Source organism: Myxocyprinus asiaticus, chromosome 6 (genome assembly GCF_019703515.2).
Source record: "Myxocyprinus asiaticus isolate MX2 ecotype Aquarium Trade chromosome 6, UBuf_Myxa_2, whole genome shotgun sequence".
Taxonomy (NCBI): domain Eukaryota; kingdom Metazoa; phylum Chordata; class Actinopteri; order Cypriniformes; family Catostomidae; genus Myxocyprinus; species Myxocyprinus asiaticus.
This window is the reverse complement of record NC_059349.1, coordinates 25,105,952-25,128,257: the sequence shown is the minus strand read 5'-3', so window position 1 is coordinate 25,128,257 and position 22,306 is coordinate 25,105,952. Positions and strand designations below refer to the sequence as shown.

At 39.4% G+C, this 22,306-nt stretch overlaps 2 protein-coding genes across 2 annotated transcripts; one reads left to right on the top strand and one right to left on the bottom strand.

Moving 5' to 3' along the window:
- The first annotated feature begins 1,607 nt into the window (after positions 1-1,607).
- On the top strand, positions 1,608-3,121 carry LOC127442388 (M-phase-specific PLK1-interacting protein-like). The gene is made up of 2 exons (XM_051700375.1): positions 1,608-2,045; positions 2,257-3,121. Exons 1-2 carry the CDS (start codon positions 1,719-1,721, stop codon positions 2,455-2,457), a joined length of 528 nt encoding a protein of 175 aa, XP_051556335.1. The 5' UTR covers positions 1,608-1,718; the 3' UTR covers positions 2,458-3,121.
- A 134-nt stretch (positions 3,122-3,255) lies between these two features.
- Positions 3,256-12,359, bottom strand: LOC127442387 (ras-related protein Ral-A-like). The gene is made up of 5 exons (XM_051700374.1): positions 11,956-12,359; positions 7,913-8,112; positions 7,619-7,827; positions 7,272-7,446; positions 3,256-6,793 (listed from the first exon to the last, which is right to left on the bottom strand). Exons 2-5 carry the CDS (start codon positions 8,012-8,014, stop codon positions 6,671-6,673), a joined length of 609 nt encoding a protein of 202 aa, XP_051556334.1. The 5' UTR covers positions 8,015-8,112; positions 11,956-12,359; the 3' UTR covers positions 3,256-6,670.
- Between the last annotated feature and the right edge of the window lie 9,947 nt (positions 12,360-22,306).

The following is a 22,306-nucleotide window of genomic DNA, read 5'->3' as shown; positions in this document are numbered from 1 at the left end:
AGAAAACTAGCTTGATGACTTAATCCATCAGCGGCCCTCAATCAGACATCTAGTGCTGTGGGAAAGCATTATTTTTCTTCACTGTAAACCTCTTATGCTCTCAGCAAAAACTTTGTCTACATGAATTATGATGTGGTTATAAGAGCACAGTTAATAACAAACGGATGTGACCTCAACAGAAGACTATTTGCAACAACAGGACCCCCAGCCCCTCCCACCATGCCCTTCATCTAGACAGTCTGGGAGGCATTTAATTATACTTTTATTATGTTAAAACCAACGATGCGTCGCTATTATTCAATTGCACCGATTTGTTTACGCATTAATCAGCTCACTGCTAAATCATTACTTTTAACTGCGCAAAATAATGGTTACACTGACCTCCATTGGTGGCTCATGAGAAAGAAGCATTTACTTTTTAAGTAGGTAGTCACGTTCACAATATCATACAGTAAATAATAGTACGATAAAACACTCTAAAAACTACTTTAATTCAAGGGTTAATTTCGCAACTCTTTAACACCTAAACTAAACTGGATATAAAAATGAGTTCTAATAGATCTTCATTGACAGAAGTAGCATTGGACTGCAAAGAATATACTGAAAGTGCCTTAATTAAAAGTACTTTATTTATTAACTTTTTGTTTATTAAGTACAATTTGTACCCCTGTTGAGTGATATCTATTCTTTCATATATATATATATATATATATATATATATATATATATATATATATATATATATATATATATATATATATATATATATATATATTTTCATCCTACTGGTTGTTTGAGAGCCCCCACATAGAAAACAAACTGATTTGTTAGCTCAACAACCATAACACATAAAAATAGACAGCTTCTACTCAGAAATGTACATATTTATAACTTTTTTAGCTTTACTTAATTTTCATTAATGTGTACAGTGGTTACTGAGATTAAGCGAGTAGTGTTTGACTGGTCATGTGATTCTAACATGGCAGCCCCCATGTACGGATCCTCTCCATGTAGAATAAAACAGCTTTTATAAGGTTACTGATATGACTGGAGTCTTCATTATAATATGAATGGTCATGATTTCCTAAATGTATTACAAAATTACTATTCATGTCTTTAGGAGTTAAACTTTTTTAATGAGGAAAAAATTACTGAATGCACCTTTAAGTAATCCAACACCATTTTTTCCCAGTGTATATAGAAACAACAACTAAAATGTGGTGACAATATGAATTAAAATAACTAACAAAATAAAGTAAAATGCTAAAAACTAAACTAAAATCAAGATTTAGGCCTACAACATGTACGTAAACAGACATTTATTGAGACGTCTGGAATCACAAAATTTGGGCTTCGAATACTGTTGGACAATAGGGGAACAAGTTACTTGATTATTAAAATACATAGTCGATTAAATAATAATGTCGTTTATGAAATGACGTGCCTGCACTACACCGAAACTTCCCTTTGTTAGTAGGCGATATTGCGGATTTACAAGATGATTAAACGCGCGTATGGGTGCTTAACACGCCATGAGAGTAGGCGGCAGCACCGAGTCGGTCATCTACAACGAATTCAAATGTAAATCATAGAAAGACTGTATTACTGGTTCCGGGTCAACACGTGTTTTGTTGTGCTAAAAACCGAAAGTAGGCAGCTTACGAGACTAGTTGTCTGTTGAAGTGTTGGAAGCAAAGTGGTAGAAAAATCTCGAGACAATGCAAACACCACATTTTCGCCATCCACGCCAGGGATCGGGTCCGAGGGCTGGAGGTTTCCGCAGTTCACCTCCCGCTTTCGTCAGGACAGGGAGTATGTTTCCATCGCCTCCGTGGGCATTTTCAACCCCGCCGCCGACGTTTGGACCGAGATTTGGACAGTGTTCGCCAAATACCCCACCGAGAGAATTTGGTGGTAACAGGGGTGGGAAATATTTTAACAGCCATTCGCCGGGTCACACACCGCACAGATCAAACCCCAGTCCCCGCGGCACACCGTACAGACACTCGCCGCATGAGAGTCCCGGACGACACTCCGGACATCAGGTAGACCGAACAGTCAACCACACTTTTAGTGGCTTCTTTAATAAACATACAGGTGTGCTTTAATGTTTCGACATCAGAATGCGTGTAATCGCCATTATCACAATCAACTGTTGTAACCTTTAAGCGAATTGTATTTAGTTGCTTAGGGCAGTACAATACAGCATCTGGTTCATTCATTAATGTCTTTCTGCATGATAATTTTCTCCTTAAGGGTTCACCACGGACATCCACACCGTTTGGGTCAACGCATGGCAGGGGGAGAGGGACAAATGATACGGAAAAGTATTACAAACCATCAATGCTCCAAGATCCCTGGGCTGACCTTCAGCCTATCTCGGTCACAGAAACTCAGTCTAAATGCAACTCCCAACAAACCACAAATACAGGCAGGCAAGGGAGGTACTACAATTAAAACTTGATACATTTCACAGAAATGTAGCCTAACTTCAGTGAAAACACAAAAGTCACTGTAAAGTCCTATTTAGTGCACCAATGTAGCAATTGCTGGTTTATTTCAAGCCTGCACCCAAACGTGTCATTGACTTAAGTCAGGATTCACCAACAATAATTCTGGACATTTGTTTTTTAAATCATGTGTACTTTCTGGTACACAGTCATTCTCTTTTTTTTTTTTTTTTTTTATATCTGTAGTTGAACTACAGGAGAAGAAAGATGGGTGCTATTATAACTGGCAACCTATTCAAAGTAGTTTGTCCTTTCTGGCCCACTCCCATGGAGTTTGCTAATCTTATTCATTGAATTCAGAGGCACCTCTATAGGCTCAAGATACAGTCAAAACAAAAGAGGTCTGACCAACACACCCATCTACCTCTTAACATTGACTATAAACTAGAAAAACAAGTATTTGTAGGTTTGCCTCTTTTCTGCGTTTTTTATGGACTGTTAATATTTTTAACTTTTTATTTTTGGTTACCTCTTGATTTTATAACAAACTGAAAATGTATTTTCTGTATACTGAAAAAAGAAAAGTGGACTTATTTCAGACAATATCATCATAAATAGCCAATTAAGGACTATTGTTGAAGCTTAATTCAATTAAAATTTACAATGCTAAACAGTCGTTATGGAAAATCTGTTACATTTTATGATTTACTAATTGTTAAAGGAATATTTTGGGTTCAATGCAAGTTAAGCTCATTCAACAGCATTTGTAGCATATGGTTGATTACCACAATACATTTCGACTTTCCTTTTAAACAGCAAGAAAGAATCGAGGTTACAGTGAGGCACTTACAAGGGAAGTGAATGGGGTACAATCTGTAAACATTAAAACTCACCATTTCAAAAGTATAGCCACAAGACATAAACAATGTGTGTTAACATGATTTAAGTGTGATAAAATCACTTGCAAACCTTTTCTATGTAAAGTTATAACCAATTTTACAACTTTGTTGCCATGATGACATAATGTTTAACCCTAAAATGACCATAAAAACAACCTTTTAAACCATTTTAAAGCTCAAGTAATAAAGGAGTTTTAACAGAAGAATTAATGTGTGTTTTCACAAAATTACAAGTTTCACATTTCTGCCTTTAAACCCTCCAAAAATTGGCCCCATTCACTTCCATTGTGTCTCATTGTTACCTCGGTTTTTTCTTTAAAGAAAAGGAGGGACGAGGCAAAATATATTTGCGGTTATCAGCATCATGCCATTGATTAAGCTTAACTTGTATTGAATCCGGAATACTCCTTTAAGTTATTCTTAACATTATTTTTATTTATTTTTACTGTTGATACCATAACATTTATACACATCTCTTCCAAGTTTATTTCTCATCTGGGAAAATTATTTGTGGGTATTACACTTTTTTGCTGCATGATATCAATCAAATCTGATCACTGACTCATTATAGATCTACAAAAATAGATTTTTATTAATGTAACAGAAACATAACATTTTACATTTTAAAATCCAGTATACTTTAATGTTTTATTTTTCACTCAACATTCTTATCACCAAAATTACAGACAGCTACTGTTGTATTATTACATCAGTGCTGTCAGTTGCTTTTTAAATCCATTGTTTTCTTTGTCTTCGTTGTCAGCTAGTTCCATATAGAATGTATATAGAAAGCACAGAATGAAATGAAGACATTTCAGCTGAGTGTATTATAGAGACGCAAACAATAGAGGCTTAATATTGAAATCTCTTGAATTGTAAATTTTTTTAAAAAGCTTAAAGTCACTCAAGCAATGAGTTGGGGTCCGAGGCATCAGCTGTTCAAATGATGTCAGCATCATTAACCCCACGGCACATTTACCACACAAGACCAATCAAGAGTAGCTTTGTTGTGGGATTTCAACACACTGTGACAGATTAAACAGAGCAAAAGAAAAACATGCTTATCTCACAGTATTAACATTAAAGGAACAGTGTATTTGTAGCTGCAAATGGCAATTAAAGAAGCAAAAAGAACATGTTTGGTAGATGCCAGAATTAGGTGAAAAGAAACTGTTAACCTCACATTTATTTATGGTACATATGGAACTTCAAGTTAGGATGTGCTTATTTAAAACCTTTTATCGAAGGGTGACCGGTTCTTTTTACTCCAAATCTGCGGAGTAGCCACCAGGGCCAGGTGTACAAAACACTTTATGTATAGCCCTTTTAGAGTTTCTTAGTTTTAGTATCAGTATAATTTCACAATATTAAGTTTACCCTCTTGCCCTCAAAGAACTAAAATTCAGAAATGTTTTAATTTACAATAGAAAATATAATTACACAGGATAAAAGGTGGAATAAAATTTCAAATGCATATGTTATATTAAAATACACAATTCAGTCTGTGTAATAAAACAACATTCCAACCTGTATTTCACAGTAAAGTAGAACTAAGCCAGATGACAGTTTCATTTTTATGTAACAAAATACAATAATGTATTAATTGGGACACCTCCACGCCACTGAACATATCTCCAATTCTGCTGTTGCACACATACATCGGGATGATGAATAGCCCTTTTGACTGCAAGATGGGGTTATGATTAGCCTGTGGGACAGAAATCTGATGCATTTAGGCTTAAGCTATTATTAAAGGGGTCAAGTCATGAGGAACCATATTTCCCTTGATAATTTGACATACAGGTGAGAGGTCATTGTACTATAAAAACTCAAAACTTCCTCTCCAGTCTGAAAAGAGCATTTATTGTTCCCACCCTGCAAAACAACTTGTTTTGAAATCGGTGCCATATTGATGTAGGAAAGGTGTATTTATTTGAATATCCCCGCATCCACAACGCTGTGATCTGATAGACCTGCTACTCTGAAAATGGTACTTTTATTAATGTAGTTTGCTTTAAACCAACAAAAAAAAATTAAGATGTAAAGTAAGGTCCCCAGACGTTGTTTTGTTCCTGATTGTGTAAAAACAGCATCTTTGGATATCCTTCTGAAGATCCAAACATTAGGAATGAGGACTGACCTTTGTTCAGCACTTTTCTTTAAGGATTCTATTGCGATGGTGGCACGAGGGGAACCTACACAATATTAGGTCAGTGGTTTTAATGTTGTGGCTGATCGGTGTATAGCTATCAATGATAAGCTGGACTGAGTGCTTTCAGAGGATTTTGTAAATCGCTTTCTCGTTCTCATTCATTTATTCTCGGGAAAAAAACAGTTCCACAAGCGTTTCCGGAGGGTGTTTGCACTTCAAAGATGTTTGCCAGTCATAACACAGTGGGCGTGTATATTGAAGTCTTGAAGGGGACAGCACAGAAAACTGAGCAAATCAGACAGTGGGCCAAAGACAAGGGTGGAAAAATGTCATTTAACACTTTGTTATTACTGTTTTATTAATGTGCAAAAACCTTTATTGTTAATACTTAAAGTAAAAAAAAAAAAAATAGCATGACATGACCCCTTTAAATGAAATGAAGGACAGTGTCAAAAGTCTTTGCTGAAATGCATGGGCTTTACACTGCGTTTACACAGCAGAAGAAGCCTATCAAGAATAAACTGCTGGGTTTATTACTTCTCTAGCTTGTATTAGTCATTTTAACATTCACTTAAGCAAAAATTAGCAATCTAACCCTTCCTTTAACATGATGTCCTGAAACCATACTTTATAGATTTTATATACTCGTTAGGATTTTATGTTGAGTAAAACAGAACAGGAGTTGTAAGTCACCACGGTCCTGAAAAGCCCCCTAAAACTTGCACATAAATAGCAAATAGTATTTTACTGAAAGTGTTAGTGTTCAGCACTCAATGTTGCCACAGTTTAGTCACATTAAGAACTAAAAGCAACTGGACTAGTCGATGGTTAACTGAGTAATTAATGCACAGTACATAAAATCTTTAACATTGAAATCATTATAGTTGTCTGTAATGGTGTGCTTGAGCTTAGAAATGTTTTGTTTGATGATGACACCATTTAGTTATCTCTGTTTGACATTATTTTGGTAATGCATTTCTGATATTCCCTTTTGTACCCATTAAAAGACACCAACAAAAAGTATCAGGAACACACCATAGCCTGGATGTGTTTTTAAGAGTTGATCTCCAGCAGTTTTGGCTGGAGAGTGATATAACCTGATTAATTGTTTTTTTGGAAGCAGTTGAGGAGTAAAGACATTAGCATAATAGTGCACATTGACACAGTCTTTATAAAATGCAACATCTTTCCCGAATTCTCTTTGCCAAACTTTTCCTCTTCTTTTTTCCATTTTTCTCTTTGCCATCTTCCATTTTTCTGGCTCTGATGTCACGCATAAGATCAAAAAACACCTGGAGAGATCATGCCATTTGAATGAATGTGTAAGTGAATCTGAGCTCCATTGTTTAAAAAACAAAACAAAACTTCAGCTAATACTGACTGATTCATTTTATTCATGAAATAAATAGTTCACCCAAAAATAAAAATTGTCATTATTTACTCTCATGTCGTTCCAAACCTACATGGCTTTCTTTCTAATACGTAGTTACATAGTTGATAGTGACTCACTTTAAAGCTTTTCTACTTTTACGACACGTATGGGTGCTTTTGTTAAGCTTTAAAGTGAGTCACTATCAACTGCTATTTTATGGAAATCAGTGATTGTGACAGTCTTTAAAATATCCTTTTGTGTTCTGCACAATAAAGAAAGTCATACAGGTTTGGAACAATATGAGCGAGCTTGAGTAAATGATGACAGAATTATAATTTTTAGGTAAACATTAAGTATCACATGTAATAGTTGCCGAACCAGTCTTTTGTAAGGCCTACCTTATCTACGTTGGCACGGGTTTTAGCAGAAGTTTCAACATAGCTGACGCCCCACTGCTCTGCTCTGGCCTTTGCCTCCTCCACCCCAACTTGCCGTCGCTCCTCCAAGTCTGACTTATTTCCCACCAGCAGGAAAGGTACGTTCTCCTCCTCCTTCACCCGAAGGATCTGTTCTCTTAAGTTTAGAAAATATAATCTTCAATAATGGAATGCTGCTCATTAGAGGGACATTATGGGCTCAAACTTAGAATAGATTTATTGGCTGCATGCACACTTTGTTATGATAAACAACCAAACTTGTGAAATGTAGTGTAGTGTAATTACCAATTTGAATGAGATTTCTCTACCTGAAGTCAGCAGTAGCAGCAAAGGATTCTGATTCTGTAATGGAGAACACACAGAGAAATCCCTCTCCACTGCGGAAGTAGTTGTCTCGAATGGCAGCGTAGTCCTCCTGTCCAGCTGTGTCAAGGATGTCGATTTGGACCTCCTCTCCATCCAGAACCACCTTTTTTCTGTAGCTATCAGCTTTAGTGGGCTCATAGTCTTCCACAAACTTGAGAGAGATCAGTAACATGATTACATTTGCCAGTTAATGTCAATTTACACAAAATGTGAAATTCTTAAATGTTAAGCCTTACCTCATCATACATAAATTGCAATGTTAGTGCTGACTTGCCCACGCCGCCACTGCCCACCATTATCACTTTGTGAAGGGCTAAAGCATTCCTATTAGCAGCCATGGCTTCAAGCGATGAGAGGCAGGTGGCGGTGCAATGATGGTGACCAAGTATTGAATAGTCTGAGGTAGATGGGTATTAAGGGAACCCTAGAAAGGAGTCTTCGAGAAAAGAAGAGCTGTTAAATTTGTGTCCTTGTTTTTATTATTTATATACCATTGCTGTCTGATGAAAGGAATGCATCTTCAAAAAATTTATTTTTCAAATAAATAGAATTATTTGATTACGCAGCTGTTAGTGAATTATTTGATATTTTAATTGGAATTACATGGATTTGTGTTAGCCAACGTGGACATGCACGGTTTTCTTATCAAGGGTTCCAGTGGCGCATGTTCAGTTACAGAGTCAAGTGTAACTGTTCGTGTTCCCAGAATTCGGTAGGTTATCAATTGCTAGATAATTTTTGGATATACTCCAAGCTTTCACTTACTGTTTTAGACTGAAATCAGTTTTATGACTAGGGTTTCTAGACCGGTTGTTGAGTGGACAGTTCGGTTTTCCGGGTCCAACACATAAACTGCCTGCCAGAATTAGCTTTCACTCGTGGTTTCAAAAAGAAGGAAATCTGGCAACCGTATATGGCTGGTATAGTCTACTTTTTAAAGCCACAACATTGTGTGTGAATTAATGGCTTTGGTTGTCATGGAAACCACGCAGCCAGTGCGATGTAGGCAATCTCTTCACTACACTTCAAACTAAAAAACAAGAGTGTTATTTACACAAATCTATGCTTTTGGACTCCTATCATAGTTGTACATATTTTACCACTGTTTTCAAAGAACAAGTGGAGATAATTTACCATGGTGGTGGTGTTATAAATGAACAGACCGACTCTAGCTTCAAGTGACAGCCAGACAGCTGATGTAAATTAGTTGATGCTCTTCAAAACATAAGGGTGGGACATACTGTTTTGATGGACACTTCTCAAGGCCAAAGGAGATGCTTGTTAAACAGAGAGCCTGATTAAACATATTTTCATTGGCCATTTCGATGCACAATTCAAACAGTAGGAAGAGGTCATTCTGCACATTCCATCAATGGTAAAAAGTGTAAATAGGCAAAAGTGGAGATACTTTTTTTTTCGTCAGACAGCGACGATATGTTCCTTGAGGTTCACTTATAATATTAGTACCGTTTTTTTACAGTCATATATTTGTAAAGCATGACAATTTTCCATCCTCATTCTGACCCTCTGTTTTGGTGCTGTTTCTCCTTTAACACTTGAAAGTACATGCCCACTTTTATGATTGGTTCTCTGCTCTTGATTGACCTGCTCTCCATTTTCACTGCTCACCACAACTCGGCAGGGTACAGAAGTGATTAGCCGTTGTTGTGGAGGTGGTCAGATGCAAATGTCTACCACAGTGTGACATCATAATGTGGTGGAGGTAGAGAACGAGTCATTTTGGCCGCTTGGTTTCAACACTCTTTTTGCAGTGAGGAAACTTTAAGTTCTGAAATTGTCAGTATGTTTTTATAGTACAATGACCTCTTCTATTTCCTGACCCATTTAACTATGTACAGCAGATGTTTGTTTTATCTATACAGCAGCCATAATTTTACTCATACATGAACCATGAACAACATTCTTTATTAATACTGTACATGTACGGTCTAGTTAGTCATATGTTTACCCTACAAATAGGCTAAGCCAAACATATGTTTGGGCTGATACTGATGAATAATTAGCTTTCTCCAATTCCCATATTCATCCTGCTAATAATGATGGTAACATACTTTATTTTTCTTCCCTTGAGAAAATGATGAAACAATGAGGCTTCTCATAAGGGCTAGTGTACAATTAATCTGTTCCCTTCCTAACTGACACCATCGCTCACTGAAAGTGAAACAAACAAAGCCACTCAAACTCCTAATTTCTGTTAACTCACAATAGTAAAGTCTTTATATAAAATGTATGTACATGCCCATGTGGAATCAATAGCTCACACTTAGAAAAGTTCATCCATTTTTAAACTTTACAAACTGTAATTATTAGCTTCAGGATCAGCCAATTGTCCAGATGTATGGTGAGAATATGACTTGTAGGTGCAACATAACTACAGTGTATGTATGTATATATATATATATATATATATATATATATATGACTAGCTATTTATCATGAAACTTAAAATCATATGGGTGGATTCACTGCATATTACTACAGGATTACTGTTGCTGACTCAAGTACAGTCTACCTGAATGTTAACTAAGGAAGTTTTGTGTTATAGATTTACTCAGTTAACAGCTCGCTTTGTAGTGTATACAAATAGGGTGTGGCTAATGGTAAACTGTCAACACTATGCAGTATCCTTGATTTCTTCCATATATGATTGAAGCCACATTAACAAACTAGTTGGCAGAGAAAAAACAATGGAAAATTCAAATGAGCAGTGGACTAATGGGGCGTCACATTTCTCAAAAGCTTTTGTTTGCAGCCGTGGCTCATTTCAGTAACATTACAGATAGGGTTTCAAAGTAAGGAGTGGCATGACAGCTAGTGGTGTATATATATATATATATATATATATATATATATATATATATATATATATATCTTACTAACTTCTGGTAGACAAGCATTTGAGTACAGTGTTGGTACTGAAAGGGCCAGGCACCATGGTCATAGGAAACCACCGATGAGCAGATCATCTTGTCAGAAGATTATAAAGATCTCTGCTCCTTTGCTTTAAAATAACATTCACTTAGTGTGTTTTGTAATGGTTTAAAAACTTTTACACATTAATCTTTTAAATATAGACTAAACTTATTACGTTTCAGTACCTCTCATAAGCGTGTGATATTTGTAAATTTTACTTAAACGAAAGGCAGCATCTGTGTTTGTAATGAGCTATTCCACCATACTGAACTATAAACATCCTGTTGAGTGTTTGAAGATCAAGTCATGCCTGCCCTCATGACCACTTGCATATGATAGGATTCATTTAAAGGAATAGTTCACCCAAAAATGAAAATTCTCTCATCATTTACCCACCCTTGTGCCATCCCAGATGTGTATGACTTACTTTTTTCTGTAGAACACAAACAAAGATTTTTTAAAGAAAAATCTCAGCTCTGTAGGTCCATATAATGCAAGTGAATGGTGACCAAAACTTTGAAGCTCCAAAAACACAAAGGCAGTATAAGGTGTTTTAATTCATGTCTTCTGAAGCGATTCAATCGATTCTGAGTGAAAACAGACCAAAATGGGTCCTCTTTTTTCACTATAAATCTTGACATCAGCAGTCTCCTTGGCAATATGAAATATTTTTGAAATATTCTTCTAAAAATCTTCGTTTGTGTTCTGCAGAAGAAAGTCATAAACATCTAGGATGGCATGAGAGTGAGTAAATAATGAGACAATTTTCACTTTCATCTGGTTAGCTTTAATGTACTACTAGGTTTTCTTATAAAATTACTGCTCAAAAATAGGGTGGAGACCTCTTCCTCTGACATAGAAATAAACAAGTTGTGGCTCGAGATAGTGATGCATTCCTCAACGATTATACCATAGCTTGCATGATATTTGACACCTGTTTCGTTTCAACAGTCATTTACATGAAAACAAAAAAGTGTTAATTTACGGAAAAACGAAACCATATAACACTGATTCAGAAAGTGTTCATTGGTAGTGTGCTAATGACTGCAGTTGAGCTAGCAAGCCAACTCAATTGTTGCGAAATGACACGCACGAGCAAATCTCGAGAGTAAAATAACAGTGTGTTTCTGTTGTATTTTAATACTGATGTCGCGCTAAATCCGCCTTCCGCGTTGGGAATGGGAGGATTTCGATTTTTAGCACTCTACAGCTAACGGGAAAAACCGCTTCCTTTTGACAACTAAGTACATGGCATGTCAAATCGGCTAACAAATACATACAGTACATGGAAATGTCTGATTACAATTAAACTTGTGGCAAAAGTGTGTTCAAATCACATACTTACCAAATAAACAGGCACTCGCGTGCTCGACGTCTTGTTAGCTTTGCAGCTATGGGCAGATTTGTTTTGCCTCAGTGCATGACTCAGAAGGGAGCAGCACTGCTGACAGCATTGGCTTGGGCTTGGGCTTGGTCTTTACAAACAGGCTACCAAGTTCCTTGCAAGTTAACTATTAGAGAAAAACTTTCATACCATAACATCTGAGCGCATTATCTAATGGCACTCAGCTGTCTCCGTCATGGGTTTTACCTCCAAAGTACGAAAACAGCTTTCGATATAGTCTCGTGCGCTTCTTTGGGCTGTTTTGTTTGTTTCTTGTCGTTTGCAACTTTGGTAACTCCGGTGTCCTCTTGTCAATGAGACGTTCAAATAATTTTCTGAACAGTAGAGACGTTACGTTATCTACGACGTCATCGCCACAAGAAAATAGTCCGCCTAGAGGTCGCCTGTGTAACTGCACAGCACTGTCAGAAAAGGAAACAATCAACCAAACGTAGCTATTGGGCACGAGTTTTTAACATGCAAGTTTATTACAAAATGAGTTGCCTCAGGTTATCATACATTTTATGTATTTGAGGAATAGTCCAACTACTAAAAACCATACAAGTTTTCCCTTTTTCTCCCAATTTGGAATGCCCAATTCCCACTATTTAGTAGGTCCTCGTGGTGGCGCGGTTACTCAATCCGGGTGGTGGAGGACAAGTCTCAGGTGCCTCCTTCTGAGACCGCCAATCCTCGCATTTTATCACGTGGCTCGTTGTGCATGACACCAGACTCCGCATGTGGAGGCTCATGCTACTCTCCACAATCCACGCACAACTTACCATGCACCCCATTGATAGCGAGAACCACTAATCGCAACCACGAGGAGTTACCCCATGTGACTCTACCCTCACTAGCAACCGGGCCAATTTGGTTGCTTGGGAGACCTGGCTGGAGTCACTCAGCACACCCTGGATTCGAACTTGCAACTCCAGGGGTGGTAGTCAGTGTCAATACTTGCTGAGCTACCCAGGCACCAGCAACACAAGTTTTGTAATTTAGCAAACAGTTCCCATTCAAATTGCCATAGAGAGCTCTAATAGAACGGATACATTTTCCTGCCACATCTGCCTGTCAATAAATTCATGTTATTTGACACCTGATTCTGAGAACAGTGGAAACACACAGTCAAACATCTGCTTCCCTAGACTGGAAACCAAAAAAATATTATCACGTCACTACCATGCATTACTAGGAGATGTTCCCGATCTATAAGGGAGAACTGGGCTAACTGTCACACTCACACCGGGAAGTTGTTACAAGGGCTATATCTCAGTAACAATAAGTTCCCTTACAACTCAGTACACTTGACATTGTTTTTATTAACACATATGGAGAGTGCCTTCTTACACAACCTAGCTGAAACCTCTCTACACTAACAGCAATATTCTAATATTGTCTATGGTGTTTAAGCCCCAGCTGTTTTGACACGAAGCTGTCTGCTATAAAAACAGGTGAACAAACACCATTTCGTCAGAATTTCTTCCTTCAAGACAGCGATTATCTCTTGTCTAGAAGCCCTCTACCATTCGCCTTCGATATACACGAGCCAGCGGGCAGAATCTTCACGGCTACAAGAAGCCTCTCTGCTCCCCTGCAGTGCTCCAGCGAACATCACTCCGCCACGCCGCTTGATGCTTCACTGGTGAAAGGGCCTCAGCATCCTGATTCCCCGCAGCGCTTCGGCAGGTGTTGTGTATCCTTACAAAGCAATTGCATATTGTGTATTGTATACTGTGTGATATAAATATAAATATATATTTATTCATATATTTATATATCTAAAAGAGTCACTTACGTGTTCGCGTCTTTTAAAAGATGTCGTTCTGTAAGTGTTCATTGTGCGAGAGACACATCCCACCGTCAGATCAGCATGAGAGCTGCATTTACTGTCTGGGCCGCGCCCACGCAGAGTCAACTCTCATGGAGACAGATTGTCCTCACTGCGAGGGCATGGGTCTCAAGACGCTTCGCAAGCGAATCACCCTCATTCCGAGGGACGATTCAGCCTCACGCGACCTCCCACCCGCCTCTTCTGTGATACCCAAGGATTCACTCGTGAGGCATGGCAGGGATGAGAGGTCAAGCAGGATGAATTTGAGGTGGACCTCATGCCAGCACACATCCTGCGAGCCCCTCAATCTCCACGAAGTGCATCTTTTCCAATACACTATGTGTGAGACGAGCTCTGGCCCTCTGAAAGAGTGCGGCCTCGTCTTGTTTGGCGGTTCTGACACTGGGGATGAAAATGGTGATGTCATGTCTCTCGCTGCATCAGGCGAGTGGTCAGTGGATGATGCTGCTGCCCCTCCCCCAGAGAGGACGAGGAACGTGCATGTGCCACTGACAGGGAGATGCTTTGCGTCCTTACAAGAGTGGTCGAAGAGCTCAACCTTGAGTGGTCTCCCCCAGAAGAACCTAAACAGTCTCGCCTCAATGAGGGATTCCTGCAGTCCAGACGCCATCAAGCTGCCGCATCCCGCAAATCCGCCCTATTCTTCCCTGAAGTTCATAACAAACTGTCTAAGTCCTGGCACGCAAACTTCTCAGCATGCTCGTCCTCTCTAATGTGGATCACGGGGAAGAGAAAGGCTATGTCCAACTACCCCCTGTGGAGGAGGCGGTAGCGTCACACCTCTAACCAGCGAGTAACAGGGTGTGGAAATTACGCCCCATACATCTTTCCAAGCCATGTCGACAAACGTCCGCACTGGCTGGAAAAGCTAATGGCAGTGCTCCAGGTATTTCAAGCCAAGCTCCTCAGGCAAATGAATGAGAAAGGCTTCGATCCAGAGACTTTCAAAGAGCTCCGCACTGCTACAGACTTAGCGCTGCGTGCCACGAATGTCACTGCACAGGCCATCGGCAAGTCCATGGGCAACCTGGTTGTTCTGGATCAACATGTATGGATGACCCTCACAGAAATGAGTGACAGGGAAAAAGCCACTCTGTTGGATGCTCCAGTGTCTCCAGCCGGCCTCTTTGGTGGCTCGGTGAATACGTTTGCTGAACGTTACGCAGTGACTCAGCAGCAGTCACAAGCTATGAGACACTTCATGTCCAAATGGAGCACATCACAGTCGGCTCGCCCTCTTTCTGTTTCGAGCCAGTACCCGGCTAAAAGCCCCATGCCTGCTACCTCAACGCCGGCAACTGCCGCCGCCGAGCCACCGGTGAGGCCACGCAAGCCGTGGACCAAACGGAAGCAGCCATATCAGTGCACACCCCGCGCCGACGGGAGAAACACCCCTGCGCAGCAGAAGCGCTCCTGGCGGGTGCAACCCTTTGAAGAGGAAAGCAGAGCACGTGGTTCCCTCAGGGTCTGCTCCAAAGAAGACTCAATTGGAGACACAGAACACTGTTCCCTATCTCCCCACTGCTGTTTGTCAGAAAAGGAATATTGTTGTTCACAATGTTATGCAAAATGTCGTTTTTGTGTCATGCACTCAAATAAATGCAATAAAAAAATGCAATAAAGAATACACCACTCATTGCAAATGCACGAGATGCTCATACATTCTCAATAAAGAGCCCTTTCCTCTTCAAAGCACACACATTATGCGCAAACACTTCCCTATGGTGAGCGACGCATCATATCATACAGTGAGCAAACCAAATTGCCCTCTGTCCCGCTACGTGCATTTTCAGGGTAAAAGCATTGGGGTTAATGGCGTTGGCATCCTGTGCTTTCAAAAGCTACTGTCAGACACAGGAAAACAATGGCAAAACAGAGTAGACGCAGGCAAAAACACGTTCGGTGTGAACAGCCCCTAACTCATCCGTTTGAGCGTATCTGTGAGTGAGAGCATAAATGATTTCAGACGGCCTATATGTTTTTTCATAAATTACAAACCCGAACCCTACTTAAAAAACTCAACCCCAGCGGCTTCTAACATGAACCGCTCCAAGAGCGCTGACAACAATGTAGTTGCGTGTGTACCCAGAACAACTTGTCACCCCTCAAGCATTTTTTGTGGAGCTTTCCTACCGGGGCAGGGGCCCCCCCAACATCCGGGGCCCCACACAATTGCATGGTTTGCATGGTGGTTAAAACCGCTACTGTGGACATCACCAGCCCACTGTCTGATCTCACTAAAAAGGGAGCTCCAGACCTGGTCCAGTGGACAGAGCAGTGTCAGCGGGCATTTACTCAGGTGAAAGCCGCACTTTGTAGTGGGCCGCTTTTACATTCACTCGATTTCTCTCTCTCTTTTATTCTACAGATGGATGCTTCAGACAGGGGGCTGGGGGCGGTGCTCATACAGGTAGTGGAGGGGGAGGAACGCCCGGTGCTGTAGATTAGTCGCAAGCTCTCGCTGAGGGAGACTAAGTACAATACCATTGAAAAGGAGTGTCTTGCCATCAAGTGGGCCTTCCTCACTCTCCGGTACTACCTGTTGGGGCGGGCCTTCACCCTCTGTTCGGATCACACCCCACTCCAATGAAAGATACCAATGCACGGATCACCCGTTGGTATCTGGCTCTTCAGCCGTTTAGGTTGGAGGTGGTCCACAGACCAGGAGTGCAGATGGCTGTCATGGACTTCCTTTCCAGAAATGGGGGGGAGTGGTAGGCAGACCGGATGACTCCCTGGCCTGAATTGCGCAGTGGGGATATGTGGCGGCGGGGGCGTGGTCGAGCATTCGTCCGGAAAGAAAGCGGTAAGAGTGCACACACCTGAGCCTTATAATGTCTGACACCTGTTTCTAATTGCAGTAAGCATTGGGGAGAGCGATATAAAGGGACAATGCCAGAGATGGGGGAGAGAGCTACCCGTCTGAAAGAGACTGTCTAGAATTTAAGCTAAAGAATGTTATGCTGATAAGCCCCTTTAAGCTTGTTTATTAAAGTTATACCTTTAAGTTGAGGAATCCAGTTCCGTGTCCTCCTTTTCCTCCCAACGTCGAGTCTTTACAATGAAAATAGTTCATATATTCATTCTGAGTGCTCCCCTCTTGGCCCAACATGACGGTCACTCACTGCAGCATACTCATGTCGGTCACTGTCCCACGAGACTGCGGCATCATGTTTCCTTTCTGGGAGGTTATGTTGTGTAATGCAGCGTGATGGGATTTTGTTTCCAATATGTGTTAATAAACACAATGTCAAGTGTACTGTGTTGTAAGGGAACGTCTCGGTTATGCACGTAACCTCGGATCCCTGAGACAAAGGGAACGTGACATTGCGAACTCTAGCCGCACTACAAGACTCAAGAGTTCTTGAGGTACAAGCGATGCACTCCAGTCAGAAATTCTGAGGAAATGGTGTTTGTGCACCTGTTTTTTTTTGCTGACAGTGTCGCGCCAAACAGGCGGGGCTTAAACACCATAGCCAATATTAGAATATTGGCGTTATTGTAGAGAGGTTTCAACTAGGACATGTAAGAAGGCACTCCCCAAATGCATTAATAAACACAATGTCTCATTCCCTTCATCTCAGGGAACCGAGGTTACGTATGTAACCGAGACGATTTGGAGTCAAAAATCAACTTGCGCAAATGTGTTTTCTAAAGCAGAGGTTTTCTTTGTTGATTTTAAATACCTACTTTAAACGCCTCTTAAATTGGAATAATGTTTTATCCTCTAAAGTACATTTTTATTATGATCATATTTTTGCTATAGAATACAAATGTCTGGTTCCAGAAGTAAAAATCTTCATTTTTTCCATTAATAAAGGAATTCAAGGATAACTTATAAACCTTTAAAGACAGACCTACAATGAACTATGAGTTTGTTCATCGATGGAACATGCCTTTGTTTAATCTATCAGTATGCATTTTTTTCAACTTCATTGTTTGAATATCATGTTTAATAGCAGAATTCCTGGTGAACAACTACATTACCCATGGCCCAGCAGAGAGAGATCCACCAATCAGAGTACAGTGGCCAACAAAACCCGCCAAAAATAAAGCAATCACTTCCATGATGCACTGTGAGTGAAGCAATCAAGTCAGTCTCTCTACACCCTAAAATACAAATAAACTCAGCAAAAAAAGAAACGTTCTCTCACTTTCAACTGCTATTATTTTCAAAATCAAAAGTAACAGTCAGTATCTGGTGTGGCCACCAGCTGCATTAAGTACTGCAGTGCATCTCCTCCTCATGGACTGCATCAGATTTGCCAGTTCTTGCTGTGAGATGTTACCCCACTCTGCCACCAAGGCACTTGCAATTTCCCAGACATTTCTGGGGGGGAATAACACTAGCCCTCACCCTCCGATCCAACAGGTTCCAGAAGTGCTCAATGGGATTGAGATCTGGGTTCTTCGCTGGCCATGGCAGAACACTGATATTCCTGTCTTGCAGGAAATCTCGCACAGAACGAGCTGTACGGCTGGTGGCATTTTCATGCTGGAGGGTCATGTCAGGATGAGCCTGCAGGAAGGGTACCACATGAGGGAGGAGGATATCTTCCCTGTAACACACAGTGTTGAGATTGCCTGCAATGACAACAAGCTCAGTCTGATGATGCTGTGACACACCGCCCCAGACCATGACGGACCCTCCACCTCCAAATCGATCCCGCTCCAGAGTAAAGGCCTCGGTGTAACGCTCATTCCTTTGAGGATAAACGTGAGTCCGACTATCACCCCTGGTGAGGCAAAACTGCAACTCATCAGTGAAGAGCACTTTTGCCAGGTGACATTGTTGCCAGTAATGTCTGGTAAGGACCTGCCTTACAACAGGCCTACAAGTCCAGCCTCTCTCAGCCTATTGCGAACAGTCTGAGCACTGATGGAGGGATTGTGCATTCCTGGTGTAACTCGGGCAGTTGTTGTTTCCATCCTGTACCTGTCCCGCAGATGTGATATTCGGATGTACCGATCCTGTGCAGGTGTTGTTACACATGGTTTGCCACTGCGAGGACGATCAGCTGTCCTTCCTGTCTCCCTGTAGAGCTGTCTTAGGCATCTCACAGTACGGACATTGCAATTTATTGCCCTGGCCACATCTGCTTTACTCATGCCTCCATGCAGCATGCCTAAGGCACGTTCACGCAGATGAGCAGGGACCCTGGGCATCTTTCTTTTGGTGTTTTTCAGAGTCAGTAAAAAGGTCTCTTTAGTGTCCAAAGTTTTTTAACTGTGATCTTAATTGCCTACCATCTGTAAGCTGTTAGTGTCTTACCGACTGTTCCACAAGTGCATGTTCATTAATTGTTTATGGTTCATTGAACAAGCATGGAAAACATTGTTTAAACCCTATACAATAAAGATCTGTCAAGTTATTTGGATTTTTACAAAATTATCTTTAAAATACAGAGTCCTGAAAAAGGGTTTGTTTCTTTGTTTGCTGAGTTTATGTGTGCATACTGGAATATTTTACAGTAAACTTAAAATATAATTTTTTTAAACTTAGTCAACAACCTAAAATCAATAGTTTTGTATATTTCCGTTTTTTAAATTCAATTTATGTCATTCACAATGCTTCATGGTCAGTGCTGGGTGGATAACTTGTGAATTGTAATCAGGTACTGATTACAAATTACATGACAAAAAAAATGCTTCAGTAATGTAATCTCATAGATTACATTTTTGGTGTAAACTAATCTGATTACTTTTGGATTGCTTTCAACCTAATTCTATTTTATTTTATGTCACATGCATTTAAGTAGGATGTTAACATAAAAGTACAAAGAGTAAGAAAATGTATTTCTTTATTACTAACAAAAAGAGCCTCACAAAAAGAGCTTATGACATTTTTAAAAAGTGCATTAAACATTACATGAATGATATAAACATTAAATCTAAAAACAATGACAGTGCATGGCCAAAGTTTATAATTCAAAACACTGATACATCAAGTTCATTTTAAGTGCATAAAAGAATAGCAGCATTGTGAACATTAATGACCATAAAATCAACATAAAACGATTATAAAATTAATGAAAATTAATGACTAAAAAATCAACAGCAACGACGATACCTAGGTTAAAGCTTTCATCTAAAAATACTGAAACACTTTTAACCCTTACTGCTTACTGATATTCCATCGCCTATTCCAAAGATGAGGTGCAAGATATTATCTTTTGAACAACAAGAATATTCTAAAACAGCACAATAATTTAAAACAGCACAGTTCCACACAAGGAACAGTTGTGTCAAGGTTTATGTCAAGTTTCATGCAGTGGACTGCATCAGCAGCAACAACAGAGCGATGGGTTTTGTTTTTATATTGTGTACCCTGCGGGCAGGACCCTTAGAGATGGCATCCACTAGATCCTTTGAAGCAATTAAGTTCAGTGTGTGAGCTAAACACCATTGGTGAGGTAGTAAGAAATTATATTAAATGCATAAAATAATAGAAACATTACATGAACAAACAGTAATTAACCTTAAATCAATAGCAATGACATTGCTATGTCAAAGCTAACAGCTCAAACTCTGACACACTTACTTTTAACTCTTACTGCTTAGTAATAGTCCATCATCTATTCCTTAGCTGAGGTGCATATCTTACTGTTGTAATGTAAAAGGAGCACATGTTCAAAATGTTCATCTGTGAGACTATTGAGCTTCGGGGTAAGAATATGATGATATTGATATGAAAATTATCAATTATAACAATTTACTACTGTTGCCTTGTTAATATGTAATCATGTAATCTATAAAAAAGTAACTGTAGTCCAATTACAAGTATTTAAAAATGTAATTTAATCCAAGTACAAGTACTTGATTTTTGTAATTTGATTATATAATCTAGATTTCATCTAATCCGTTACTACCCAGCACTGTTCATGGTATTGTAGTTTGTATCCTCGTTAAAGATGGAAATTACACAGTCTTGTACCCTTTTCTTTTTGTCTGATTTTCAAAGTTTGTAATGTTGTGATTCATCTCGGAGCAGGTTGGTTTGGTTCATGGCTTAAAACTCTTTTCTAAAGGATTTTATGAAAAGCCTATGGTAAAAATGAATGGGAAAAATATTTCCAGAACCCAGACGGCTGAAAAGGTGGGCGGGTAATGTTGTGCTCTAAAGCTCTTGAGTAAATAAATAAACAATAAAATCACACTGGCATGCATAAAGGTAAAGATCAACTATTATATGAAGGCAGATTTTTACCAAAAGGTTTTGTGTTGTTTGGAAAAATGTATTTTTTCATGAACACTGAAAAAAAAGGCGTTGAACTTACATAATTTAATCATGTACATCGGTTCCACATGAATCAGTTAAGTTACATCAAGTTTTTTTCCCCCCTCTTGGTTTAGCTAATTAATTCTGTCAGAAAACAGAATTTGTTCACATAATTTCAACATAATGGAATAAAGTTATTTTTAAGTGACCCAATAAAGTAGCCTCAAATTAATTTTTTATATGTGTCCCTAACATGATTAATTTCTTCAGTTTTACATAACAATTTTGTCACATTACTGATTTATGTTATAGCGTTATGCTAGTTAGCTACATTTTAGCTAGCAATAGCTACATTAGCATGCTAAATGCTAAGTAGTAACTGCTCTTTAAGTAAAGGCCCCGATTTACTTTTCATTCTTCATTTGGGGATAAACTTCTAAACAGCCAAGCAATGGTATACTGTTTACGAACATTCAGACAACTGCCACATCGCTTGGGGAGGCGTTTAAATGAGCATTTAAATATGAGGATGCTACATGTATAACCTTAACTAATGTGACATTAAAACATGTCATCAATGACTTTATGTCTCATTCTCTGAGTAGAATTCACATGAGGTCAGTAAAAGAAGCTGTTTTAACCACTCAATGATGATTTAAAGTAATATATATGCAGTAGAAGTGTTTAATTTGTTTTGTTTAGATTCTGAATTCATGACACTAATGTGCCAACACGCTATATGCGGCCATAATACACGCCGATTATACTCTTTTATTGTATTTTATGATGACACTGATACATACAGCTTGTTGTTATTGTACACATCCTCAACCTAAGCAAAAGCTCTACTCTTCACCACAATGGTAACCCAGTGTAACAGAATTGGTTCCAAATCCAAAAATAACAACATTAAACCCAATTAAGTCACCACCTTTTCTCATCTTGCTTTAAAATGCATAAAATAACATTTATTTCAACATTTTTACTCTCCGCATCAAGTCCTATGTAAAGCATGCTGGGAACTTCAAATTCCCTGCCCAATTCCCCTTGCCCATGTTGCTGAACATAGGCAAGGGGAATTGGGTCAAGGGCCCAACAGTAGCACCGCCAAGATGCCACTGTCGGGCCCTTGAGCAAGGCCCTCGACCCTATCTGCTCCAGGGGCGCCATATCATGGCTGACCCTGCGCTCCGACCCCAGCTTAGTTGGGATATGTGAAAAAAAAGAATTTCCAATGT